Source organism: Sander lucioperca, chromosome 6 (assembly GCF_008315115.2).
Source record: "Sander lucioperca isolate FBNREF2018 chromosome 6, SLUC_FBN_1.2, whole genome shotgun sequence".
Classification (NCBI taxonomy): domain Eukaryota; kingdom Metazoa; phylum Chordata; class Actinopteri; order Perciformes; family Percidae; genus Sander; species Sander lucioperca.
This window is the reverse complement of record NC_050178.1, coordinates 12,408,158-12,430,214: the sequence shown is the minus strand read 5'-3', so window position 1 is coordinate 12,430,214 and position 22,057 is coordinate 12,408,158. Positions and strand designations below refer to the sequence as shown.

The 22,057-nt window shown below is 40.2% G+C and overlaps 1 protein-coding gene across 10 annotated transcripts in view; it reads right to left on the bottom strand.

Annotated features, from left to right (window-relative positions):
- si:dkey-166d12.2 (rap1 GTPase-activating protein 1) overlaps window positions 1-22,057 on the bottom strand; it is a 119,596-nt gene that overhangs the window by 25,749 nt on the left and 71,790 nt on the right. For 4 of the 10 annotated variants that reach the window (XR_004897588.1, XM_031301959.2, XM_036002054.1 and 1 more), the window contains 6 exons: window positions 16,084-16,177; window positions 7,967-8,002; window positions 6,304-6,351; window positions 3,332-3,370; window positions 2,935-3,120; window positions 1,853-1,956 (listed from right to left, as the gene is read on the bottom strand). Coding sequence is in view for 9 of the 10 variants with exons in the window: in XM_036002054.1 (XP_035857947.1) it covers window positions 1,853-1,956; window positions 2,935-3,120; window positions 3,332-3,370; window positions 6,304-6,351; window positions 7,967-8,002; window positions 16,084-16,177 (507 nt within the window). In the remaining variant the exon portion in view is untranslated. Of the gene's footprint in view, window positions 1-1,852; window positions 1,957-2,934; window positions 3,121-3,331; window positions 3,371-6,303; window positions 6,352-7,966; window positions 8,003-9,590; window positions 9,872-16,083; window positions 16,178-22,057 lie in introns of those variants that run through there. The other 6 variants (XM_036002056.1, XM_036002052.1, XM_031301955.2 and 3 more) reach the window with 3 other exon arrangements.

Below are 22,057 nucleotides of genomic sequence, written 5' to 3'. Positions count from 1 at the left end.
TACTTTGTGGCACAGATTTTAAAGTAATTTATACAGAGGAGCGTCAATGTTTATGCGGTACCACACAACATTTTAACACTTCTACTTCTATTCTATTTATTGCACAACTCCCAGAACATAAATAACACAAATCTCTGTTGGAACCTGGCGTGTGTTTTGTTGTGTTTCTAAGGACACAAGCAGCAGACCCTTTTCCAAATCTGTGATGGCATCCTTATTTCAAAATATTATTTAATTATTGAATTAGTTTTATTGATAATAGAAATTATGTACTTAATAAAATACAAGTATAAAGCTATTTCTGGGGTATTTATTGTAAGATAGCTGCATGTTACGAGAGCCAGTGTTAGTTAAAGCACTTTGACTTAACAAAAGCCCATTGGAGGCTTGATGGAGCAGATGTCCACCAAACCAGTTGTTATGATGCCCTTCCTGAGATGAAATTAGTTTTTTTTTTAAACACACTTCAGAAACAAAATACTATGAAACTTCCAAAGTCAATTTTGTAGAAGAGAAGTACAGTAAGCACACAAGTTGCAATCCTTTAACAATAGCAGCTTGCCCACTGTCAGACTGTGTAAAATAAGCAGCAGACGTCTGAAGTGATATACACTCACCTAAAGGATTATTAGGAACACCATACTAATAGCGTGTTTGACCCCCCTTTCGCCTTCGTGGCATTGATTCAACAAGGTGCTGGAAGCATTCTTTACAAATGTTGGCCCATATTGATAGGATAGCATCCTCCACACCATTAGACCCCCAGCCTGCACAGTGGTAACAAGGCATGACGGATCCATGTTCTCATTCTGTTTACACCAAATTCTGACTCTACCATCTGAATGTCTCAACAGAAATCGAGATTCATCAGAGCAGGCAACATTTTTCCAGTCTTCAACTGTCCAATTTTGGTGAGCTCGTGCAAATTGTAGCCTCATTTTCCTATTTTTAGTGGAGATGAGTGGTACCCAGTGGGGTCTTCTGCTGGTGTAGCCCATCCGCCTCAAGGTTGTGCGTGTTGTGGCTACACAAATGCTTTGCTGCATACCTCAGTTGTAACAAGTGGTTATTTGAGTCAAAGTTGATCTTCTATCAGCTTAAATCACTCGGCCAATTCTTCTCTGACCTCTAGCATCAACAAGGCATTGTTGTACTGGGCAGTAACTGAGCAGATTGTGAAATACTCAGACCAGCCCGTCTGGCACCAACAACCATGCCACACTCAATGTTGCTTAGATCACCTTTCTTTCCCATTCAGTTTGGAGTTCAGGAGATTGTCTTGACCAGGACCACATCCCTAAATGCATTGAAGCAGCTGCCATGTGATTGGTTGATTGATGCATTAACGAGAAATGTAACAGGTGTTCCTAATAGTCCTTTAGGTGAGTGTATAATTGAAGATGAAATTGATGAGAAAATGTATTGGGTGCCCTGTGCCAGTGTGGGCAAGCTTTGCCGCAGCACTGCCTATTGTCAGCAATCAAGCTGGAAATACATTTTAAAATGGCTTTGCTTAGGCATTGTTTTGCTCGACTGAACACTATTCTTGAGCAAAGAATAACAAAAATAAAACGTAATCTAGCCATAACAGTTAAGTCGTGTGTGAAAATACTCTATATAGAATAGTTCTGTTTGGGAGGTTTATGAGTAGATGCCAAACATCACTGTATTACATGGATATTTGAAGCCAGGGTTGTTGCAGGTTCAATGTGAGAAAACAGCCATGGAGAGAGAAACATAGAAAGGGAAAATGGAGTAAAGGAAAAGAACAATTTCAGGAAATTGTGAGAGGTTAAAAAAGCACAAATGGAAGAGAAAACAGGTCAGAGATAAAGATAATAGGAAACTGTACCGAAGCATCAAGCGCAGATGCTCCTGATCCCCAATGACATCATACTTCATGGAAAAGACCAAGTGGCCCAGGGCTGCATCCATGGTGTAATAATTAAAGTGTTCCTGGGGACAGATAAGCAGAAGAAACTTAAATGCAGGGATGAATACTCCTGCAGCAACTGAGAATTAAAAAATGCTATAGTAAATTAGAAATGGAGAGGCGCAGAGAGAGTAACAGTCTTGTAATTAAAATACAAGTGCCCTTGAGGAAAAGGTGTAAAACAAGGTACCAACTTTTAATAATCTAGGTTGAACTCACAATTTCTGAGGTAGGCATATATAACAAACTGTATTTACAAGTAGGCAATTTCATTTACAATTTTGTATCATATAGCATAATATGGCGACATTTAGTGTTTTTCTCACTTTGTGTGGTGTATGTACTTGTGCATGCACTTCTTCACTCCATCACTTTGGGAGAGAATACTAACAGCGTAGCAGTATTGTAAAAGTAAAGGTTTTCAAGGGTAATACAAGACTTTAATTGAATTAATTAAATGATTTTAATGTCACAAGCAACAAGTGGCAACTGCTTTTTGTCCTCATCTCTTTGCAAGTATGCATTGACTGTGGCCTATATAAAGATGGATGGCTTGACAGCTCCCTAAAACATAAGCCAAAACATCTCAATCACCCCCTGGTGGATGGGTGCAGTATAGGTCATAAACCCCGCCCCCTCCATGTTAGCGGATTGGACATGGACCAAAGTAAAAGAATCATAGTACACCAAAGATGGTTTCTGTCATTTTAGGTAGTTCTTATCACGTTGATGTTTGTTCAAGTGTGAGTTTGTTTTTAATTGGTTATTTGATGCTACAAAAACAGGGTGAAATGTCATGATTGATAGCTCTGACTGACTAGCAATTAGTCAGGCAGTTGCATGGGCGGGACCTCGATACCGCGGCTCAGGCCAGTAAATATAAGAAAATGGAAACAAGGGACCTTTCCCAAATTGTATTCTTTAATAAATAGTAAATTAAGATAGATACTTTGTGCTGTTTTGTTTGCATGAATCAACAAACCCCTTTTTCCTATTCTCACCTTGCCCATGAATTGCTTCCTGTAGATCTTGGCGGTGCTCTTTGTCTCCAGTTTGATGTGGGAGGTAGGACAGGGGGGTTGATCAGCCTCCGGTGGGTTTTTAAGCTCATGATTGGTCCCCTCGATCCAGTAGCCTCCAAACTGGGGCAGCAGGATGAGTGGGAAAGGGCTAGTGCGACCAAGAACCTGACAGTGATGGACAATAATCATGTGAAAAAAGTATACGGATTAGTAACTTATAGTCGGTGTGTCGCATTAAGCACTGCATTATTTTCATTGTTGCAGAAAATGTGTGCTTCGTTATACTCGTTTAAACCTTTAGCTATACAGTGTCTGACATCTGTATAATATATAGTGCATCATTGAGTTATATGTGCGGGGAGTGTGTTGTATGTACCTCATGAACGCTGGGATAAGGGATGTAGTCCTCTTCTGTCTGCAGGGAGGGAAACAAACATGAGTCAAGCTGACAAACAGCCGCTTGTAGTCATACTTTCACTTTTGGTTCTTTGAGGAAAATAACAATGAGCATAAACACTGTGACAGAATATTAACTACTGTATCATCATACATTTATTTCGGGTTCGAACTTGACAGAGGCCACATTAGCAGGCCTTCTGACGAATGCCTTATATTCCTCTCTAGTGAATACATAGTCATTTTTTGTTAGCAAGTAACATTTAACTGAGACGGAAATCTGCACTCACTGCTCTCGTTGTTATAAAGTAAATATTGGAACTCTTTTCAACATTCATTAAAAAAAGGACCCAACGTGCTCAACACATATTGAAACTTTGAAGACTGGGTGCTGGATCCTTAATGTGTATAATGTATAAAGGCAATTGTGACAACACACCGAGTTAGTTTCTGTTGACACACGGATGTTTTGGGCAAGGTGCCCGAAACATACGTGTGGCAATAAAAACTATTAATTGGAGTGCTGTCCTAATTTCCTTTATAAACTCGTGTCATTTGGTAAAAGTTGAAATATTTTATAATCTCCAAAGACTGGGTGCTAAATCTCAAAGTACTGACATGAAAAATAGACAACACAACCCATTTCCTTGAAAAAGAAAATGACATGTTTCCTACTGGCTATTCATGTGTTGGTGTGAGAGAAGCTCACTTTCAGTTACTGGCAGATAATGCATGCAAAACTATTTCATACATCATTGGACATCACACAATTACAAACATGTCATCTTATTTCAACATTTAAAAGTTGTATTCAGGTACTGTGGAAGTAATCTGTGATGTCCGTTGCAAACACCATTTTGTGACGACATATTGCAATGTTTCTTTGGCAAACACACTCTCCTTTAATTTCGGATAGTGACACTTTCAACAAAGCATGTTTTTGTGTTCATTACAAGTTGTATCGGCTATATGTAGCAGAAGTGAAAGCAGAAGCAAGAGAGCTTTATAAGTGAAAGTTACAGTCCCTTAAACAAAATGCAACCTTCTCATGGCATTGCATTTTTGGCAATTGTACCATGGAGTATAATAATAATAAACTTTATTTATATAGCAGCTTTCAAAACGCAGTTACAAAGTGCTTTACAATAAAAGAACACATGTAAAACACGAAGAGACAAAAAAACAAAAACTCAGGATATGCTTTCCAATAAAAGTATGTTTTCAGAAGACTTAGAGACTTGAAAGAAGACACTGACTCAGACAGCCTTATTTCCTCGGGCAGGTCCTTCCAGAGCCTCGGGGCCCTGATTACAAAAGCTCTGTCCCCTTTAGTTTTTAGCCTGGACTCTAAAAGAGACAAAAGACCAGTGCCCAAGGATCATAAACAATGCAAAGGTTTATAAGGGAATTGCCAGGTCATGAAGTGCCTTAAAAGTAATCAACGATATCTTAAAATGAATCCTTAAACAAACAGGGAGCCAATGTAAAGAGGCTAAAACAGGTGTGATGTGATGGTACCTCTTGGCTCTGGTTAAAAGCCGAGCAAGCTAAGTTCTGTACAATCTGTAGTCATTTCAACGTTCAACGTTCAAATTTTGATTAAGACGAGTAGAGATGGAGGTGGTACTAGAGGAAAAGTCAGAGGATCACCAAAGGAAAGGGCTCAATAGATATCTGTACCAGGCAATCCATCCAATAGTTATCGAGACATTTCCCTTAAAAACCCAATAATGTCAAACTCATGGTGGCGCTGGAGGAAAAGACAGGGGTTTAGGTTAGCTGAAAAAGCCATTCTCCACTGTAGCTCCATTCCATTGTCTATTTCCTTTGTGCAGTTATAAAAAAAATATAATATATATAATATAAAATATACCACCAAAAAACAATAGCGACCCAGACATGGGCCATGGTACACTAAAGTATATTGCAACGTATGTGTCCGTCAACTTTTTAAATTTAGTCTGGGGCTGTTTTCATGGTATGAGCTTAGCTCATTAACGCTAATTAAGGGAAACCTAACTGCTGCAAGATGTTATAATATTTTGAGCCATAGTGTTCTTCCAACTTTGTGGCAATGGTTTACAGAAGGCCCTGTTTCAACATGACACTATCCCCATTGCACAAAGCCAGGCCCTTAATGAAATAGTTATCCAGATTTAGTGTGGAGAACTTGACTGGCCTGCACAGAACCCTGACCTAAACTCCATTCAACATCTTTGGCCTGAACTGTAGCACGGACTGAGAGCCAGTCCTTTTATCACTCACTATCAGTGCCCGACCTCACTACTCTTTGTGGCTGAATGGAAACAAAATCGCTTAAAAATAGGTTTAAACGTTTTGTAGAGAGCCTGCCCAGAAGAGTGGAGGCAGCGTATTAATGCCTATGGTTTTGGAATGAGATGTTCAACAATCACACATGGGTATACTGCAGGGTGTCCACATACCTTTGGCCATATAGTGTGCATTATTGATAGCTAATTTGTTGAAATTTATTTTAATGATTCATGGCAATAGGACTGTAGAACTTTCTCTTTCAACACTATGCTGCATGGAAGCCTATATATATATCTTTTCTTCAAACTCCAAAACGTCATTATGCATATTAGAGGGCAGCCAGACCCTCACTAAGTTACCTGATTGTTGTCAGCCCACAGCAATAAATGGCTTTATGTTTTTCTTTCAGATGATGATACCATCTATTGTGTGCCCTTACTTGACCTCAGATCTCCTACTTAGAGTATTTCCCAGTCTTCACTGCCAACTGTATAAGCCTGTCTAGGTAATAGCACAGCTTAGGATTTTGCAGGCCTAGTCCCCGTTGAGTTCCGAACTCAGTCGTTGAGCATTCTAATGCCTGTCTGACAGCTGATAAGAAAAGGTTTATAACTCTGCCAGTACGGATGCTTTACCAGACAGTGGTCTAGAAGGAGATGTGAGGATTTTTCGACTCACTTTGAGGGGGGGAGGGAGGGGGCATCTTTGCTCATCCATTCTGCAACCCTGTAGAGAGAAAAAAATGATAGGATCCTGAGGGAACAGGTGAAATATCTTCAAAACAGGTTCACACGTGCAAAGATACACAAAGAGACACATACACAGTTTTGATAGAAATTTATTGTGAAGCAGCATAGAGTGAGATCAGTCTTTGTGGCAATAATTGATGTTTACGTAACACAAGCTCAATCACCAGATGTGCCCGAGAAAGAGGAAGTAAAGAGGAGTGATATATCTTGGGGGCTATATCGGGTGAAAAAGATAAGCAGAGGCCCATATGAACAACCATCAAGCCATACTGCAGATATAATTAATCACAATTCCACTCAAAGGCCAAAAAGTGCCAAAACAGGGCTTTGCATCTATTCTATCTCCTTATTCTGCTGACTCCTAACTACTGACAGTTTCCAAAGCACAGAGAGAGATGACGAACAAAGCATTCCTGATCAGTGGGCTCTTTGAGTGGAATACCCTGCAGCAAGATTTGAATCGTATCAAATTTGATGCACAATTTTTTTAGGACTGAGGAAGATGAATCAAATGGAAAATTTAAAAGGCTTTCATTAAATTCATTCTTTGAAGATGGTTCCACTGCTTTGGTTTCTCTTTCCCTCCCGCATTTCCTTTAAATGTTGTAGAATATGCATTCCATGTTGCTGCTTCTGTGCTGTTTAGGTGTTTAACAACCATAGGTAAACAAAATAAATAAAATATGGTTTGAACCCCCCCTCCCAAAAGAATCCCCAAAAATGAATGCATTAGTATTACATATATCACCCCTAGAACTTCAGAAAGATGTTGTTTGAGCCTCTACAGAATTTTACATATTCTAAACCTAAGTCATGTTTTTGTGCTTCTTTCAGAAATATTCTTTTCCAAAAAAGATATTACCATAGTAGAATATTTAGATTAAAATATTGTTCACAATGTTTCAGGATCATGTTAAGTTGACTCTGACACAGCAATGCCCACATTACAAGTTCAATTTTACATGTAAAAATGGGTTTTGTCAGTTTAAAGACCACATAATTCAAAATCCAAAGGCAGACGCAAAAGAGAATGACATTATGATTCCGTGAATTAGGGAACGTGGGTTCTTTATCAAAGTTACTATATCAAAGTATGTTTTAATCTCTTTCGATTGGCTTATTTTAGAATCTACTCTTCTTGATTCTGGTTTGTGTAACTCTGGAGTTGAACATTACTGGATACAAAACACAAACTACATTCCTACAAATCCATCATAACATGTCACACATCTGGTGACAGACAAAAAACAACTGTGAAGAGAAAACACAAAGGCTCTGTTCAGCACATTCAGAAGCATCAGGTTTCTAAAGGCAGCCTAGGACTGTCACTGCTGTGAAACACAGACATGCACGCACGCACGCACGCACGCACGCACATAGTGGCAAAGAGAGGGATAAACACATAAAAGTGTTGCAGTAGCAGGGTTGTAATCTGGAATGCAAAAATAGCAGGAAAAGCAGAAAAATGGGAGTCTCGAAATAGACTTAAATGGAAGTTTTATGTCCAAAGCGAGTGAAATTCTGAGGATGCCCTTTGATTAAAGCGTGGAAGGAAGAGCGGACGAGCAGAGCCTGGGGACAACTTACAGTACCTGCATCCTCTCGATCATGGCAAACAGGTCCGAGGTCTGTGGAAGAGAGTTGACACTGGGTTTGACAGTTGTGTTGATATGCTTTCCCTGCAATTTTCACTCATCCTTAATCTCTGCTCACTGCAAAAGCTGGCTGTGCAGTCTCAATACACGAGAACTCCTGTTGGAATCTCTAAATCCCTAATTCCATATTTCCCTATGACGCAATCCCCCATCCCACTAGACACCAATCTTACTGAGACTCCATTCAACTCCAGAAGAATCCTTCCTTCACGCTTGAAGACAAACACACTGTAAACAAGTAACTCTTAGGGGAAAATGAGCCTCAAAGCTCCATGGTGCTTCTCTCTGTTGCTACAGCCAACAGCTCATCTGACTGTGCGCAACAGCCAAATTAGCTGGAAGGCACTATGATTTTTCAGTCACATTAATGTGTGAACGAGACTTATTTAACTAGATAACAGGCACATACAGAGTGTACAAGGCATGAAATATACCTAAATTGACATGGATGCTGTGGCAACTGGGTTTCACATCAACAGTGGTTTAATCTTGATGTTTTGTGTCCAGGTGGTGCACTGACATCGATGCTGCTCATTAGACAAAGAGGCTTCAATCCAGCTTCCGTATTTGTAATTATACCTTGACCATGCACTACCACAGAACATCATTTAGTGTTTTGTCCAATTAGCAGAGGTACTGGTACAGGTTAAAGTAGAAGAAAACACCCTCAGGCATGCATTTATCTTCTGCAGAGGCCACGCTATGGATTTTAAGCAGCTCCAACCTGAGATGAAAAGGGTTCGCAGCAGCCCTGGCGGCAGTGCTTGTTGTGGGGTGAGACCTCTGTTCACCATGTAACACAAGTGGACTGAAGTGTCAAAATGATGTTTCCACATGACAGCTTAAATTTACTGAGGCCACTGCAGGACGTGCAAAACACACACACACACACACACACACACACACACACACACACACACACACACAGAAAAGCGTATACGTGCATGTATATAAACATTTTGACATGTACATGTACTAAAACATACTTAAACGTACACCTATCACCACCCATAAAAGCACACCCAAACAAACAGACACAGCTGACCCTGACAGCCAAAGGTGCAGCCTGGAGTCTATTGTTTCATGTGAAAATAAACAAAGCCATACAATATTCAAAGTGATATTGCTCTCCTGACTGCTAAACAAACATCAACAAACATTATCATATGCTGACCAGATAATCAGTGAACTGCACAGTAACTACATCACTGCTCAATCTCTACTGAGAAAGATGGAGCTACTGTTTTAGCAGAGCAGAACGTGAACCATAGCTATGTAGAAATACAAAATAGCATAAATACAGAATTGGCTAATTGAATTTTGTATGTTATCATCAGGTAAAAAAAAAGTGCTGCAAACAGTTGATCTGTATGGAGCTAAGACGGATGCTAGAGCAATGGCGCATGTCCCTATCTGTACAATGTACAAAAATGAAATATCTACTGTCCTGCAGCACCAAACACATACACATGTCTGTCTCTAAGCTACCTTAATAATTAAACAAGCACCAAGAACTAGAGTGAAAATATTCTCTCACTTCAGGCAAGTGAAAAATACTCACATCACTGAGGCATCGTCTCTTGAGAAAAGGCTTAGTGGGGGGACTGTTGAGCAGTCCATCCAATAAGGCATTCTTAGGTATCCTGAGATCAGTCATCATTTTACAAGTACGGGTGCAGTCAAACTGACAGAAAAGCGAGGTTGACAATGACACTTCACACTCACTGTCACTGCTCAGGCAATGGACTAGCAGAGAAAACTAGATTGCTGTCAATCAGAATCCATACATCAGTGTGTGAGAAAAGCATGTGCCGGAGTGTGAGAATGTAATTTCCCTTCCTTCCCTTTTTTCATGCCCACCCTCCCGTAGACACACACAGCTGTTCTGTAGGAAGTAGGAGGAAGGGAGGAACACTGTTTCTCCCCTCTCTGTCCGCACAACTATCTTTTCTTTTGCAAACACACACATACACTTGAATGTGGTCGCACAAAAAAACCCGCAGTTCTCTTTTTTGTTGAATTGCAATATTAGACTATTCTCTTCCTCTTTTCTTTCATCTGGTATTTCTCAAGCCTCCCTCTCAGAAACTCTTCTCCTTTGCTTTATACAGAGAGCCAGACATAAAGAAATAGGCGAGTGTAGGCCTTTATTTTACCTCTCAGGCGATTAAGGACAAACCTAGACGTTCCTATACATTTTGCAGGTAATGTTACGATGTTTTTTACAGCACATGTTGAGAGGTAGGTTTACTATACCTGCAGTGCTCTCATAAATTATACAGTAAGTGCTGATTATGAGCTGTTAGTCATGTGCTACTATTTCTGTACAAGCACTTAGACAGATACTAAAGCCTTTTTTTGCAATTAATGCTTAATAACATTAAGTGGCCATTATAAATGAATGAGAAAAGTTAATAAAGGAGTGGTGCACTCTGGGGACTCTACACATGCATCAAGCACTTTACACTGCATCGTGTCCTTGGTAAGAAAGCAACAAAGTGAAAGCTCCATGTGTTACCACTTCCACCAGAGGAGATATGTGACACAGGCAAGCAGCAGCCCAACTCCCTGCATGTGTACATGCCACAGCATGGTAGGGGAATCATCAGTGCATAGTTAAGTATACTAGGAGGAAAGGAGAGATAAAAAGGCGAGGGGCACGAAAGTGGGGAGCTGTCGTTCTGTGAAAGCAGAGACTTTTCTGTGTAGCTTTCTCCATCAGGTGCACTCCCAACATCAGATATCAACAAACACTGACCTACTTAAAAAAAATGCTGAAAGTTTTCAAGAGGACAGATTCTCCCCATATGTGTTAAGTGTTGTTCATTTTGCATTAGAAGATAAACACTGTCAGCTAACCGTCTGCATTGATTTCCCTTGAGGAAATCGATGGGAAATACACACAAGGAGGAGAGGTTACAATGTTTGAATTGAAGTGCACAAAGTACAGATGTTGTATGGACAGAGATAATGTGGGCCTTTTAGTAATATTGGCTATATAAAGTAAAACCTCTTTCTCTTCTGTTATTTTGCTTGATTATGTTAATGTGTTGTTCTAATGCTTCATTAGCTAGCACAACTATTTATTTAATAACACTGGGACAGTATGAATGAGGTATGGGTAAGTACAAAGGCACAGGCACTGTGGGCAGCTATGAGGGGTCCTGCACAATTCAGTAAACACTATTAAATCCTGAGTTAGTGCAGCCGTGAATGAGGCTGATATGTGTGTGTTCTGTAATTACAGGTGAGCATAGAAGTTGCTAAAGTGTTATAGTGTACTAATACAGATGTGAAAAAACATACATGTGATATTGGATATCAATAATGCAATGTGAGCTAATGTGACAGAAAAGTTATTTAGTACATCTCTGAAAAGGGCACTCGGCTCGAGTTAGCTAAGCAGCTAAGGGGAATTCTTTGTAGTTGCCGGCGGCCTCGTGTGTGTGGCCTGTGTGCAAGATTGTATATGAGTGTGGGTAGTAATGTAATATGGTCATTCTTTTTTATTCACTGTTATTTGAATAAGAGTTACACTAGTATGTGTAAACACTGTAGTAAATCCTGAGTTAGTGCAGCCGTGAATGAGGCTGATATGTGTGTGTTCTGTGATTACAGAAGAGAGAAAAGAGTAAACGTTCTTAAAAACCATGCACGCCTAGAAAATCATTTCATTCATCCAAGTGTGTGACAATAACTTTCAGCTGAGTGATCAGATCAGCATCAGAATGGGTAAACTAGTATGGTCTCATCCTGAGGTCACATTTCATTACTGCTGATCTGTTTACTCAGGTCTAGACCGGCTTTAGCTGAATGCCAAACTGGGATTTGATAACCTTTATAGAAAAAAGCTGAATACTAATTACATACTTGCCTGATAATCATGTATAATTGTTACTTGATGGCAAATGTGAGGGAGATCTTAATTGCTATTCAGAATCACACTATGAGCACTGACATTGTTTCAGTCATGAAGCATACTGATTGCCAGGCTGCGTTGGTGTGTGCGACATTTCAGTTCAAGCTGTTCGGAAAGTCAACACACAGTTGCACAGTCCTCCTGGTGACTACAGTACAGTATGTGGTGTTTGATCTAACGGAACAATATGTACAGTAGAAGACCAAGATCAGCACTACACAAGTGAAAGGATTCACAAGTGTGACTCAGAAGTGTCATTGCTGGACTTTCAGACTTGCTTCAGTTTTTTTAAGCTGCTCACGTTTCGGCTCCTGCCCTCAGAGACAATATGGAGCTGCTGCAATGAACCATCACTGTTCAAATTACCAGCAATTGCAATGTGTGTGTGTGTGTGTGTGTGTGTGTGTGTGTGTGTGTGTGTGTGTGTGTGTGTGTGTCTGTGTGTGTGTATCAAAGAAAGAACTGACTGACTGAGCTGAATGGCAGAGTGAGTCAAAAATCCAGTATGTGAGTGAATACATACGATGGGGTGTTAAATCCATGAACCATACAGTCCAGACCTTTCTACTTAGTCTGCAAGCTGAGGAGTGAAGCTTTGACTCTAGTACTTCATTAACTCCTCACAACCAGAGCCCCATTTGAATTTCCACAGACACATTGTCATTGCATCAAAAGCCAACACTCCCTATCCCTCAATGCTCTCTGGGTTAGCCGCATCCTCAAAGGCAATATGGTAAAATGAAAAACTGAACTTCAAAGAGAGTCAATCAATGGGCACAGCAGTCTATCATTTCAGCCAGAGAAAATCCATTGGGGTCCATTCATCAGGTCTGGCTCCAGAGACTAGCCTGACCTTGTTGTGGCCAACGGGGCCTGGTGGACACAAAGGGAGTTCACACAGATGGCCCCCTCTTCAGCCCATCACTGCCTCAGACGAGCTGGCCGATTGTCACAGAGGTTAAGGTCTACAGAACTGCTGCAGAGTTCTCTGTATGCTGAAGCTGATCTCCTATTGTCTTCTCGCTGGCAAAAGCAGTGAACAATCAGTTGAAACAAAGAGGCATTGTAATCTCCCTATAACATAGAACATCTCTTGCATTTTGATGAACATCTTGTGGGCATTTGTATGTGTAATGCATTATTATCACTGCCTTACCAAGGACTTGAGACACTTTAAGCATAAAGATGCTAAATCCATTAGTACCTTTCTATTAACCTACTGCTAACTTGACAAGGTGAGCAGGTTAATACACTCATCAAAAGAGTTGTTGCTAAAACAGTTTTGCATTGCACTCCTGTAACCCTGTCTAGACTCTTGATGGACAGTTAAAAAAAAAGGATGGAAATCGATGGAGCAGAACCACAGATATTGCCTTTCTTATTCCAAGCATTCTTCTTCCTTGTCAAAACCTGTTGCTTACATTAACCAAAATGCAACTTGACCGCCAACACTTAATTAGGATATTCAGGTGTGCTATGTTAGTAGCGGCTAATGTAGCCTTGAGCCGCTAGTCTCAAACAGAGATGAAAAGTGGGCTACATAGGTCTGGGAAACTCACTTCTGTCATTTTTAGAACTTGTAGTGTTCAGACAAGTGACATCACTTGAGGCAATTCATCAGACTTTGCGTAGGTCCCTCTGGAGCCAAAGGGCTTTATTCTACTTTTTTCACATATGCAGTATTCCCCTTTAAGTTCTCCTTTAAGACAAACTGAATGTGGGAATATTTGTGATGATCACTCATAAAGCACATGTACGAATCATCATGAGCACGAGTGGATGAATAAGTCACTTTGTTTGAAAAGGAACTCCTGTATTGTAATCACACTTGGAGATCACAACCTAAAACCTTCAGGCCATCAGCTCTGATCAGATCATTACAACACACTGAAGTGAGGTGTCTGACTTGCAGAAATGCAGAGTAAACCTTTATAGTTCCACACCTAAAAGACACAGATAGCATCTCTGTAGCTACACGTCGATGAGCAAAGGTTCCACTGCCACTTACAGGCCAACATTAGTGTATTAGTACAGTACGCGTCTCATGAAAAGACCATCAAAGCACCTTTCAATATGTCACATTTAGTATAATCATCTGAAGTATTCTCTGCATATCTCTGACCCAAGTTCTATTATGTGAATTTGTCTCATCAGCTCTGTTCTATTCAGAAACACTAGGCTGATTTACTTAAAGAGCTTTTAACTAAACCACTGGCAGCAAAATTACTATAGTTTCCCAGTCTTGTTTAAGCTCTTGGCTTTAACAACCCTATTGTGTGCAACCTATAACGTCATATATGTACTGTAGAGATTACAACTTCCTGTCACCATAGACACACACAATCCATTTTAACATTGTTAAATATTTAGGTCTACAGTTTGACAAAATATGAAATATATAAATAAATGAGAACATTTCTCACATGAAGACATGGAGACAAAACAAAAACAAATGTATCCCTGCAAGTCTATTTTTGCAGCTCCATATATAACTACATAATATGAATCCCTTGCAAATTGTATTTCCACTGCATGTGTTGCAAAAATACTACCAATGTGCCTCCTATGGTATGAGGAGAGGAACAACTGCTGCAGATCTATATTTGTCCCAGAGACATGTGACAGAGGGCACAGACTCTTCTGTCAGGCACCACAACAACCTGCCAACAGCTACCAGGGGTGGGGGGCATCAGAGCCACCTTTCACCTGGTGTAACAGCTAAAGGATGTGATGAGCGGAAAAGAAAGAGAGAAAAATGGCCGATGCATTAAAGGTAGGGATGGACTGGTAACACTATTCCATTGCCAACAGTAACTCTGTGTACTGGGCTCATGCTATCACTGATGCAAAATACTGATCTGACATTGCTTTAAACGGTTACATTATTCGGTAACACTTTACTTGAAGGTATCTACATAAGAGTGACATGACACTGTCATGAACACATGACACTTGTCATGACACATGAACCCTAACTCTAGTCTGTGGCACTTGTTCCTCCTAAATGCTGGTGTAGCAAACATTACTCAAACTCAAGCAAATAGACCATTTGTTGGGTTCCACATTTAGCCACAAATTAACGCATATTTGATGTGCTGGTGCAGTGGTTCTCAACCTTTACAAGTCGCAACACCCAAGAATAATCAGGTTGGTGTTTGCAACGCTCCCTTGAAGACAACGAGAGAGAGAGAGAGAGAAATACAAACCAGTGTAAACAGCTTTATAAGCAGATTATTGGTAATGGTCTGATTCATAAATGTAAATACATAATGCTTTGTTTGCAATGACAATTTTGTTTAGTTAGCACCTAGCCTTGTCCATTGTGCTCCAGGCACTGTGGATTTCATATCTTCTATATCAGGATTTGGCTACACAGGCAGTATTTGTTAGTAAGATAACTTCATTTTTGGTTTTGGTCTTTTCATGGGATTTATTAACAATAAGAAAGTTTAAAACATCACCAAACTTCCTTAAATCCTTTAAATAAACAAGGTAGGATACGGGTCACTAGCTGACTTACTCCATTTTTGTCTACAGTACATTATCCTCCATTAGACAAATGTAATATCCTTGACAGACATTTTTCACAGCAGGCAATTTGACTTGCCATAACAGGAAATGCACAGGTGTTGCATCTAATAACATTAATACTGGCTCTATTCCATGCAAGTGTACCAGTAAGTAAGCCATGCTAGTGACTTTGCTTGCTGTAATCATTCCTATACCTGCTTCAGACTGCTGAAGCCTCATATTAATTTCAGAAAAATTGTTGTTTTGCACAAAATGAGGACAGTGGATTTTGTCACCCAAAATTTACAGTGGAAGTGAATTAGAAAGAGATCTGTTAAAGGCCAGTATTACTGTAACATGAGGAATGATTACATTAAGCAACTCAAAACCTGTTTCAATGTTTATATGGGCGCCTGAGACATACTGTAATCACAACTGTGTTTTTACTGGGGTGACAAAATGTCAGCTTTAAAGCATTCTGATGATCATTTATTTTTTAGGCATGTTAGAATGTTTGACATTTATCAGATCAATATCTTGGCACTGTCTCAGTATGTGATTCCAGCAGCTGTATACCGAATGCAAACCTGAATAGAGAAGAGAACAGGTCAAAGTCTTGTGTTACCTTTGTAAGTGAGGGAAGAGGAAATGGAGGGTGGGAGTGTGCTAGTGAGGGCTCTACTTCATCAGATATACCAGGAATCCTTCCATCTTGTTTCCTGTGAGTCAGAGAGGATGGCAGGGGGAGGGAGAGAGAGAAAGAGAGAGAGAGAGAGAGAGAGAGGTTATGGCCTGCTTGATCTCAGTTTCACACTTAAGCAATAAGAGCACAGGAAAATGTATGTAACAGTGACCCATTTGACTCATCGTAGAGGATCATTCAACTCTTACTACAATGAAAAGGGTGCTATTATTACGCCACTGTGCTGAGGGTATTTCTTTACTCAGGAGTAATACAAAAACGTCCTGCCCTTTTGGTTTGTGTATTGCTTGCCTGCAGCCTTTGCCCTCACACCAGCTAGGTTGAAAGCTATGAGATGAGTGAGATTAGAGGTGAAACGTTAGAGTTCAGGAGAATTGAACAGATGGAGAGGGAAGTGAAAAATTGACACAAAGCAGAAAAAGAAAGGACCCTCACCTTAATCTCTTCACCAGCTGCCCTCACCTATCTCTCTCTGTTCCCCCTTGGCCCCATCCTTCTCTGTGTGATTGGAGTGAATTACCAGCCTGGCCAGGATTCTGGTCACAGCATATTACTTCACACTTTGTCTCACACAACAAGTTAGTTGCTAGAACTGGCAACCCGTCTGTGCACGCAGTCGGTTAACAAACCTGCAGCAGAGGGCATTTCTAAACATTGCTTAGGAGCAGAAGACTCACAGAACAGTAGCACAATCTGATTTCTCGGTGAGAATGGAGAGAGAATTGGTGGAGACTCGCACACTCACATATTTCCCCCTATTCTGCAATCTTAGCACACACCACATTGGTTTGTGATGTGTTGAATAAGATCATTTACAGAGTGTTCTTTCTTCTGCAGGCAGTCCATTATAGATATTGCTGCTCCCCCATATCTGAAAATACTGTGCCTTTAACAACTGGGGAGAATCTCTGAGTAAACAGAGCTGCACTTTTATGACAACAGACTGCTGACCTGGACTTCAGGTTAAGAAATCCATTTGTAACATAGCAGCAACACTGTTTTGTGTTGCCTCTGACTTCTGCACATATAAGGGCTATTCTTTTAAATTCATGTTTCTTTCATCATGTTTTACCCTTTGTACAGAAGGTGTAAGCCACCTGCCCGTTGCTTCAACCTCCTATGTGGGACCACCACATATCCAAATAAGAAAGGCAAAGCACAAAAGAGCAAATCAATCATTGATTTAGGAAAACTCCACAAACAGAAAGATGCCACAAGACAGCCTGCCACTTTAACTACCAATCGCACGCTTGGTGGCCCTCATAATGAGCGTCAGCTAAATGACATGTAATGTAATGAAAATATTTTTGTACTATGTGTGTGTGTGTGTGTGTGTGTGTGTGTGTGTGTGTGTGTGTGTGTGTGTGTGTGTGTGTGTGTGTTGGTGTGTGTCACTGCATTCATTTACAAGGCAGATAATATATCTGGTGAAAGGGTAAATGCTAAGTTTGACTCAGGGAGATATTTCAGGCTTGCATATTCTGACAATCACAGTGAGCACACCTTATCAAATACCACCACCCTGATATATGACATGATGATGACACTGCATGATATGGATTTAGTAAAGTCGCAAAATAGAGAGCATTATTCAGTAATTCACTAGGCATTGAGGTGCACTAGTGCAGTAAATACATTATAAAAAAATATGAACTGTTGTTTTGTTGTGTTGATACTGATGTTTTTTTTTCTCATCTCACTTCGTGGAAATCTGTAATTCTTTAAAGATTATGTTGGTTCATGAATCCTGTTTGACAGAACCCTGGCACAAATCCTGTTGTATATACATACTCCATCAGTGACAATTTTAAACAGTCCCTTGTGATTACATATCCATAAAGGTTTTGTTTTTCTGTCATTTTGGAATCACTTGTTTCCATTGCACTAGGGCCAGAGGGCATCCTAATTGGAAACTGGCCATTATTCATTTCAATATTATCATTTATGGTCAAGGCAGATGGCAGCCCACCTGGAGCCTGGTTCTGTTTGAGTTTTTTTTCCTTGCACACCCGTGGGGTTTGCACATGGGGGAATGCTGGGTCCATAGACTGTATAAAATATGGATGTAGTCTCCGTGACATCACCCATAGGTTTCTGAAGAGCCAAAATATAGCACAAAGTGGGCGGCTCCCGGTGCATCCAGCTGTAGAGGTGGAACATGGATGGAGCTAAGGCGGGCCGAATGACACCTACAGTCTATGCTCGCCTACTGTGACGGCAGCCTACCTGTCACTCAAAGCTGAACACCATTATGCAAACTTTAAGCCTTAATACAATCTAACAGGTGAGTTATCAAAAAATTCTCCCCTGTACAGTTGTCATGAAGGGTGAACTTAGCTTTAAAAACCAAATCTGCTTGTTGGGCATTTTAACATGGGGGTCTATGGGGATTTACTTGCTTTTGGAGCCAGCCTCAAGTGGCCACCCAATGAATTGCAGTTTTTAGCAGTTCCATGTTGGCTTCAATTTCAGAACCGGAGGTTGCCACTTGGTTGGGTCTCTGTTAGTCTATATCCTTCATGTTCCACATCAGGGATTGCTCCGGTGCTGCAGGAAATTCCGCCGGATGCATGTATTTTCCATTTCCTTCCGCTTTCTTTGTGTTGCAATTTTAAATTCGGTGGATTTATGAGGACTTTGGTTAACTGCTCCTACAATCTCTGTAAGCTAAATTGAGACAGCTAGCTAGACTATCTGTCCAATCTGAGTTTTCTCTCGCATGACTATTTTGCAGCGGTTCTGTGCGGAATTTAGCATTCTGGTTTGACGATTCTGATTGGTTTTAAGAAATGCCAATAAACCAGAGCACGTTTTTCTCCCTTCCCCGAATGCTATGTGGAGTAGACCCTCCTTTAGCGTGCTTTGGAGGAGGGTCTGGCAAAGTGAGACTAGGTCTCTGTAAATTAAAGAGTATGGTCTGGATCTGCTCTATATGAAAAGTTTCATGAGATAACTTCTGTTGCGATGTGGTGCTTTATAAATAAAACTGACTTGACTTACATTAATAATGCAACTATGCAATGGACAAACCAAAATGTCTGCAATCAGAAAGCCCTATTGTGTTAATAATATTATGTATATTACAGCAAAATCACACATTTTATCTAGGAGACCTAGAGACCTAGAGTTATATAAAGAGCCCATTATTTTATTAAGATGAATTAAACACTGGTGTGTCCTAATGAGCTTTGGACCTGGTGACTGGCACAGGTCAAGCCCGTGCACAGCAGGAGCCAGGTGGCTGGGTCACTGTGTCACGTCAGCGGGATGATTGGCACACTGGAGGCACATCCCAAGCAACATTTACCTAGCCAGCTTAAACAATCAGTTCACTGCCTTTTGCCAAGCTGCACACACATGATCCCATGTGAAAGGTCCAAAACACATTGCTCATGCCAATGTTAATTACTAAAAAGATCCTTGATTAACTGCTGTTATGGGCAGAGTGTGCGGTCACTACCACAAGTGTGTGTGTGTGGGGGCAATCACGTAAGGCTTGTATCATGTGGATGTGCCTACAGTTTTGTTGTTATTACTTAGAATTCCATATGTGGTGACAGAAACTATACGCACTATAGCTTTAAAACAGCACATTCTAAAGTGTTTACATGAAGCCCCAGAGTAAAAATGAATTAATGGCTAACTTAGATATTTATGTTGGTATAGACCATGAGCAAAACTCCAAAAGAACTGGTATCACTTTCAAACCATTCACACTCTGGATTACGATGCTCTTAATTATAAAATAATAGGTTTTTATATTAATTTCTGGCAGAAGAAAGTTTCTAAAATAGACACAAAGCAGTCTGAAACTTAAAACACCAATTATTCCTATGTGTTGCCAGCAGCTGCCTCCACTGACTGCTGGGTCATGAGCCCTGATAAAACTTCCATCTTTCTGTAGTCCGATCATGGCTCAGGCTCGAGGAGCACCTGCAAATACAAATGAGCTGGACTACACTGAATGCTCCACAAACTGAATTTAAAACATAGATTTGAGTAGGAAGGGTCTGTTTTGGATTGCTGTAGTTACAGAGAGCCACTGAGAGGGTCAGGGTCAGTCAGATACAGCAAAACAGTTGAACCATTATTTGTGTATGTTAAGAATGAATGTATCAATTACACAATAAAATGCGTGTTTCCTCGAGAGGGGTAACCTTTGAAATGAAGACCAAAGCTTCAGTCCACACCATAAGTGACATGTTTGGTTTGCTGACAAGTCTAAAACAATAACTATTATTATTTTACTCAACAAAAAAAACAAACTAAAAGAGCAACATATGGTGTGCTGTGTGGTATCCACTGTATATTGTGATTATTCATGCTTAGGCATTACCAATTATCATTAGCATGCTGTTGGACACAGCAAAAAAAAAAAGTGTTGCTGTGTTTCTGCCATCCAGTAACGTGTTGATTGTAATATTTAATAAATGAGTAAGATGATGACAAAGGAAAATCTTTGATGACAATTATTGCATTGACGTTGCACCACTCAAAGAAGTGTACAGATAATTTGTCATTATCAGTTTATCAGTTGTGCTAAGCCCCATAAACTCTAACCAGAATAACTGCAGTCATTACAATTACAAAAAGATGCAGTGCCCTGCTACGCCATGAACTACTACAACTACTATTTCTAGTCATAGTTCCATTATCTTTATTGTGACTATTATTGCCACTGTTCATCACAGCCCCAACGGGCACCGTCAGACACCGCCTACCAAGAGCCTGGGTCTCTCCGAGGTTTCTTCCTTAAAGGAAGTTTTCCTTGCCACCCGAGGTTTCTCCCTAAAAGGGAGCTTTTCCTCTTTACTGTCACACTAAATGCTTGCTCTATGGGGGAATTACTGGAATTGTTGGGTCTTTATAAATTACAGAGTGTGGTCTAGACCTACTCTATCTATAGTGTATTGAGATAACTATTGTTATGATTTGATACTATAAATAAAAGTGAATTTAAATTGAATTGAAAAAGATATATTATGAATCCAAATAACGCTTAAAGCTTATAATAAAAAGACAAAGAATTACAAGGTTAATCTAAAGGCTCATCTCGAAGGTTCACCGGCAGAAATCTACGATAGTAAATATTGTTGATCTCAGACTAAATACTGGCTGAAAATGACTACTGCTTGTCTGCTAGCCCAGCAGATGCATTTTTTTCTTTGGCAAACAAAAGATAGGCGCAGGCACTGCAGGAAGGGTTAGATATCATCGGATTGAGTGCTGCTCTGGTAGAGTAACCTTGTCTATTAATGGTAGACTAATTGTTCGTTAAAGGGCTTTAGCAGACAAGCCCTCCTCAGCAAGAAGACCGCGGGGCATCTTGCATTAATAAAGAGATCAGGAGTGCTATCCATTACTTAGCCACTATAACCCAAATAAGTAATATTTTCTGTGTATGCAACAAGAAGCAAAACAAACTTTGAACATTCCTGGTGGGTAATAGTAATGATCCAGCTACTAGCTTTTTTTCAGTTAAACAGGGATTTATAGCTACTTTCAAAATAACTCCCTCTGATTTTACAAAACAACAACAAATAACATAGGAAAACTGCTCTGGTGCAGCATGCTTATCATCTCGTCAATCAGTCCACCAGCTAAACCGTCAGTCAGGCAGCAGCAAGACTTGTATGTCAAGGTTAATCTGACGTCTTCTCTCTGTCTGAATCTGTCAACATGATTACAGCCTGTTGGCTCTGACTGCTCTTGAAAAAACTGAGCTGAAAAGAATAAATGATTGGAACTCTGCCAAAATCTACTTTTATTTTTCTTGATTTGCTTACAACCAATTCGCTGGGTGTAAAGCTGTAAGTGTAGCAGCATCTACACCATCAGTCGGCCCCTCTCTTGATGTCACCAAAAGACAATATCTGGAGTTGCTCCAGCAAGAGTG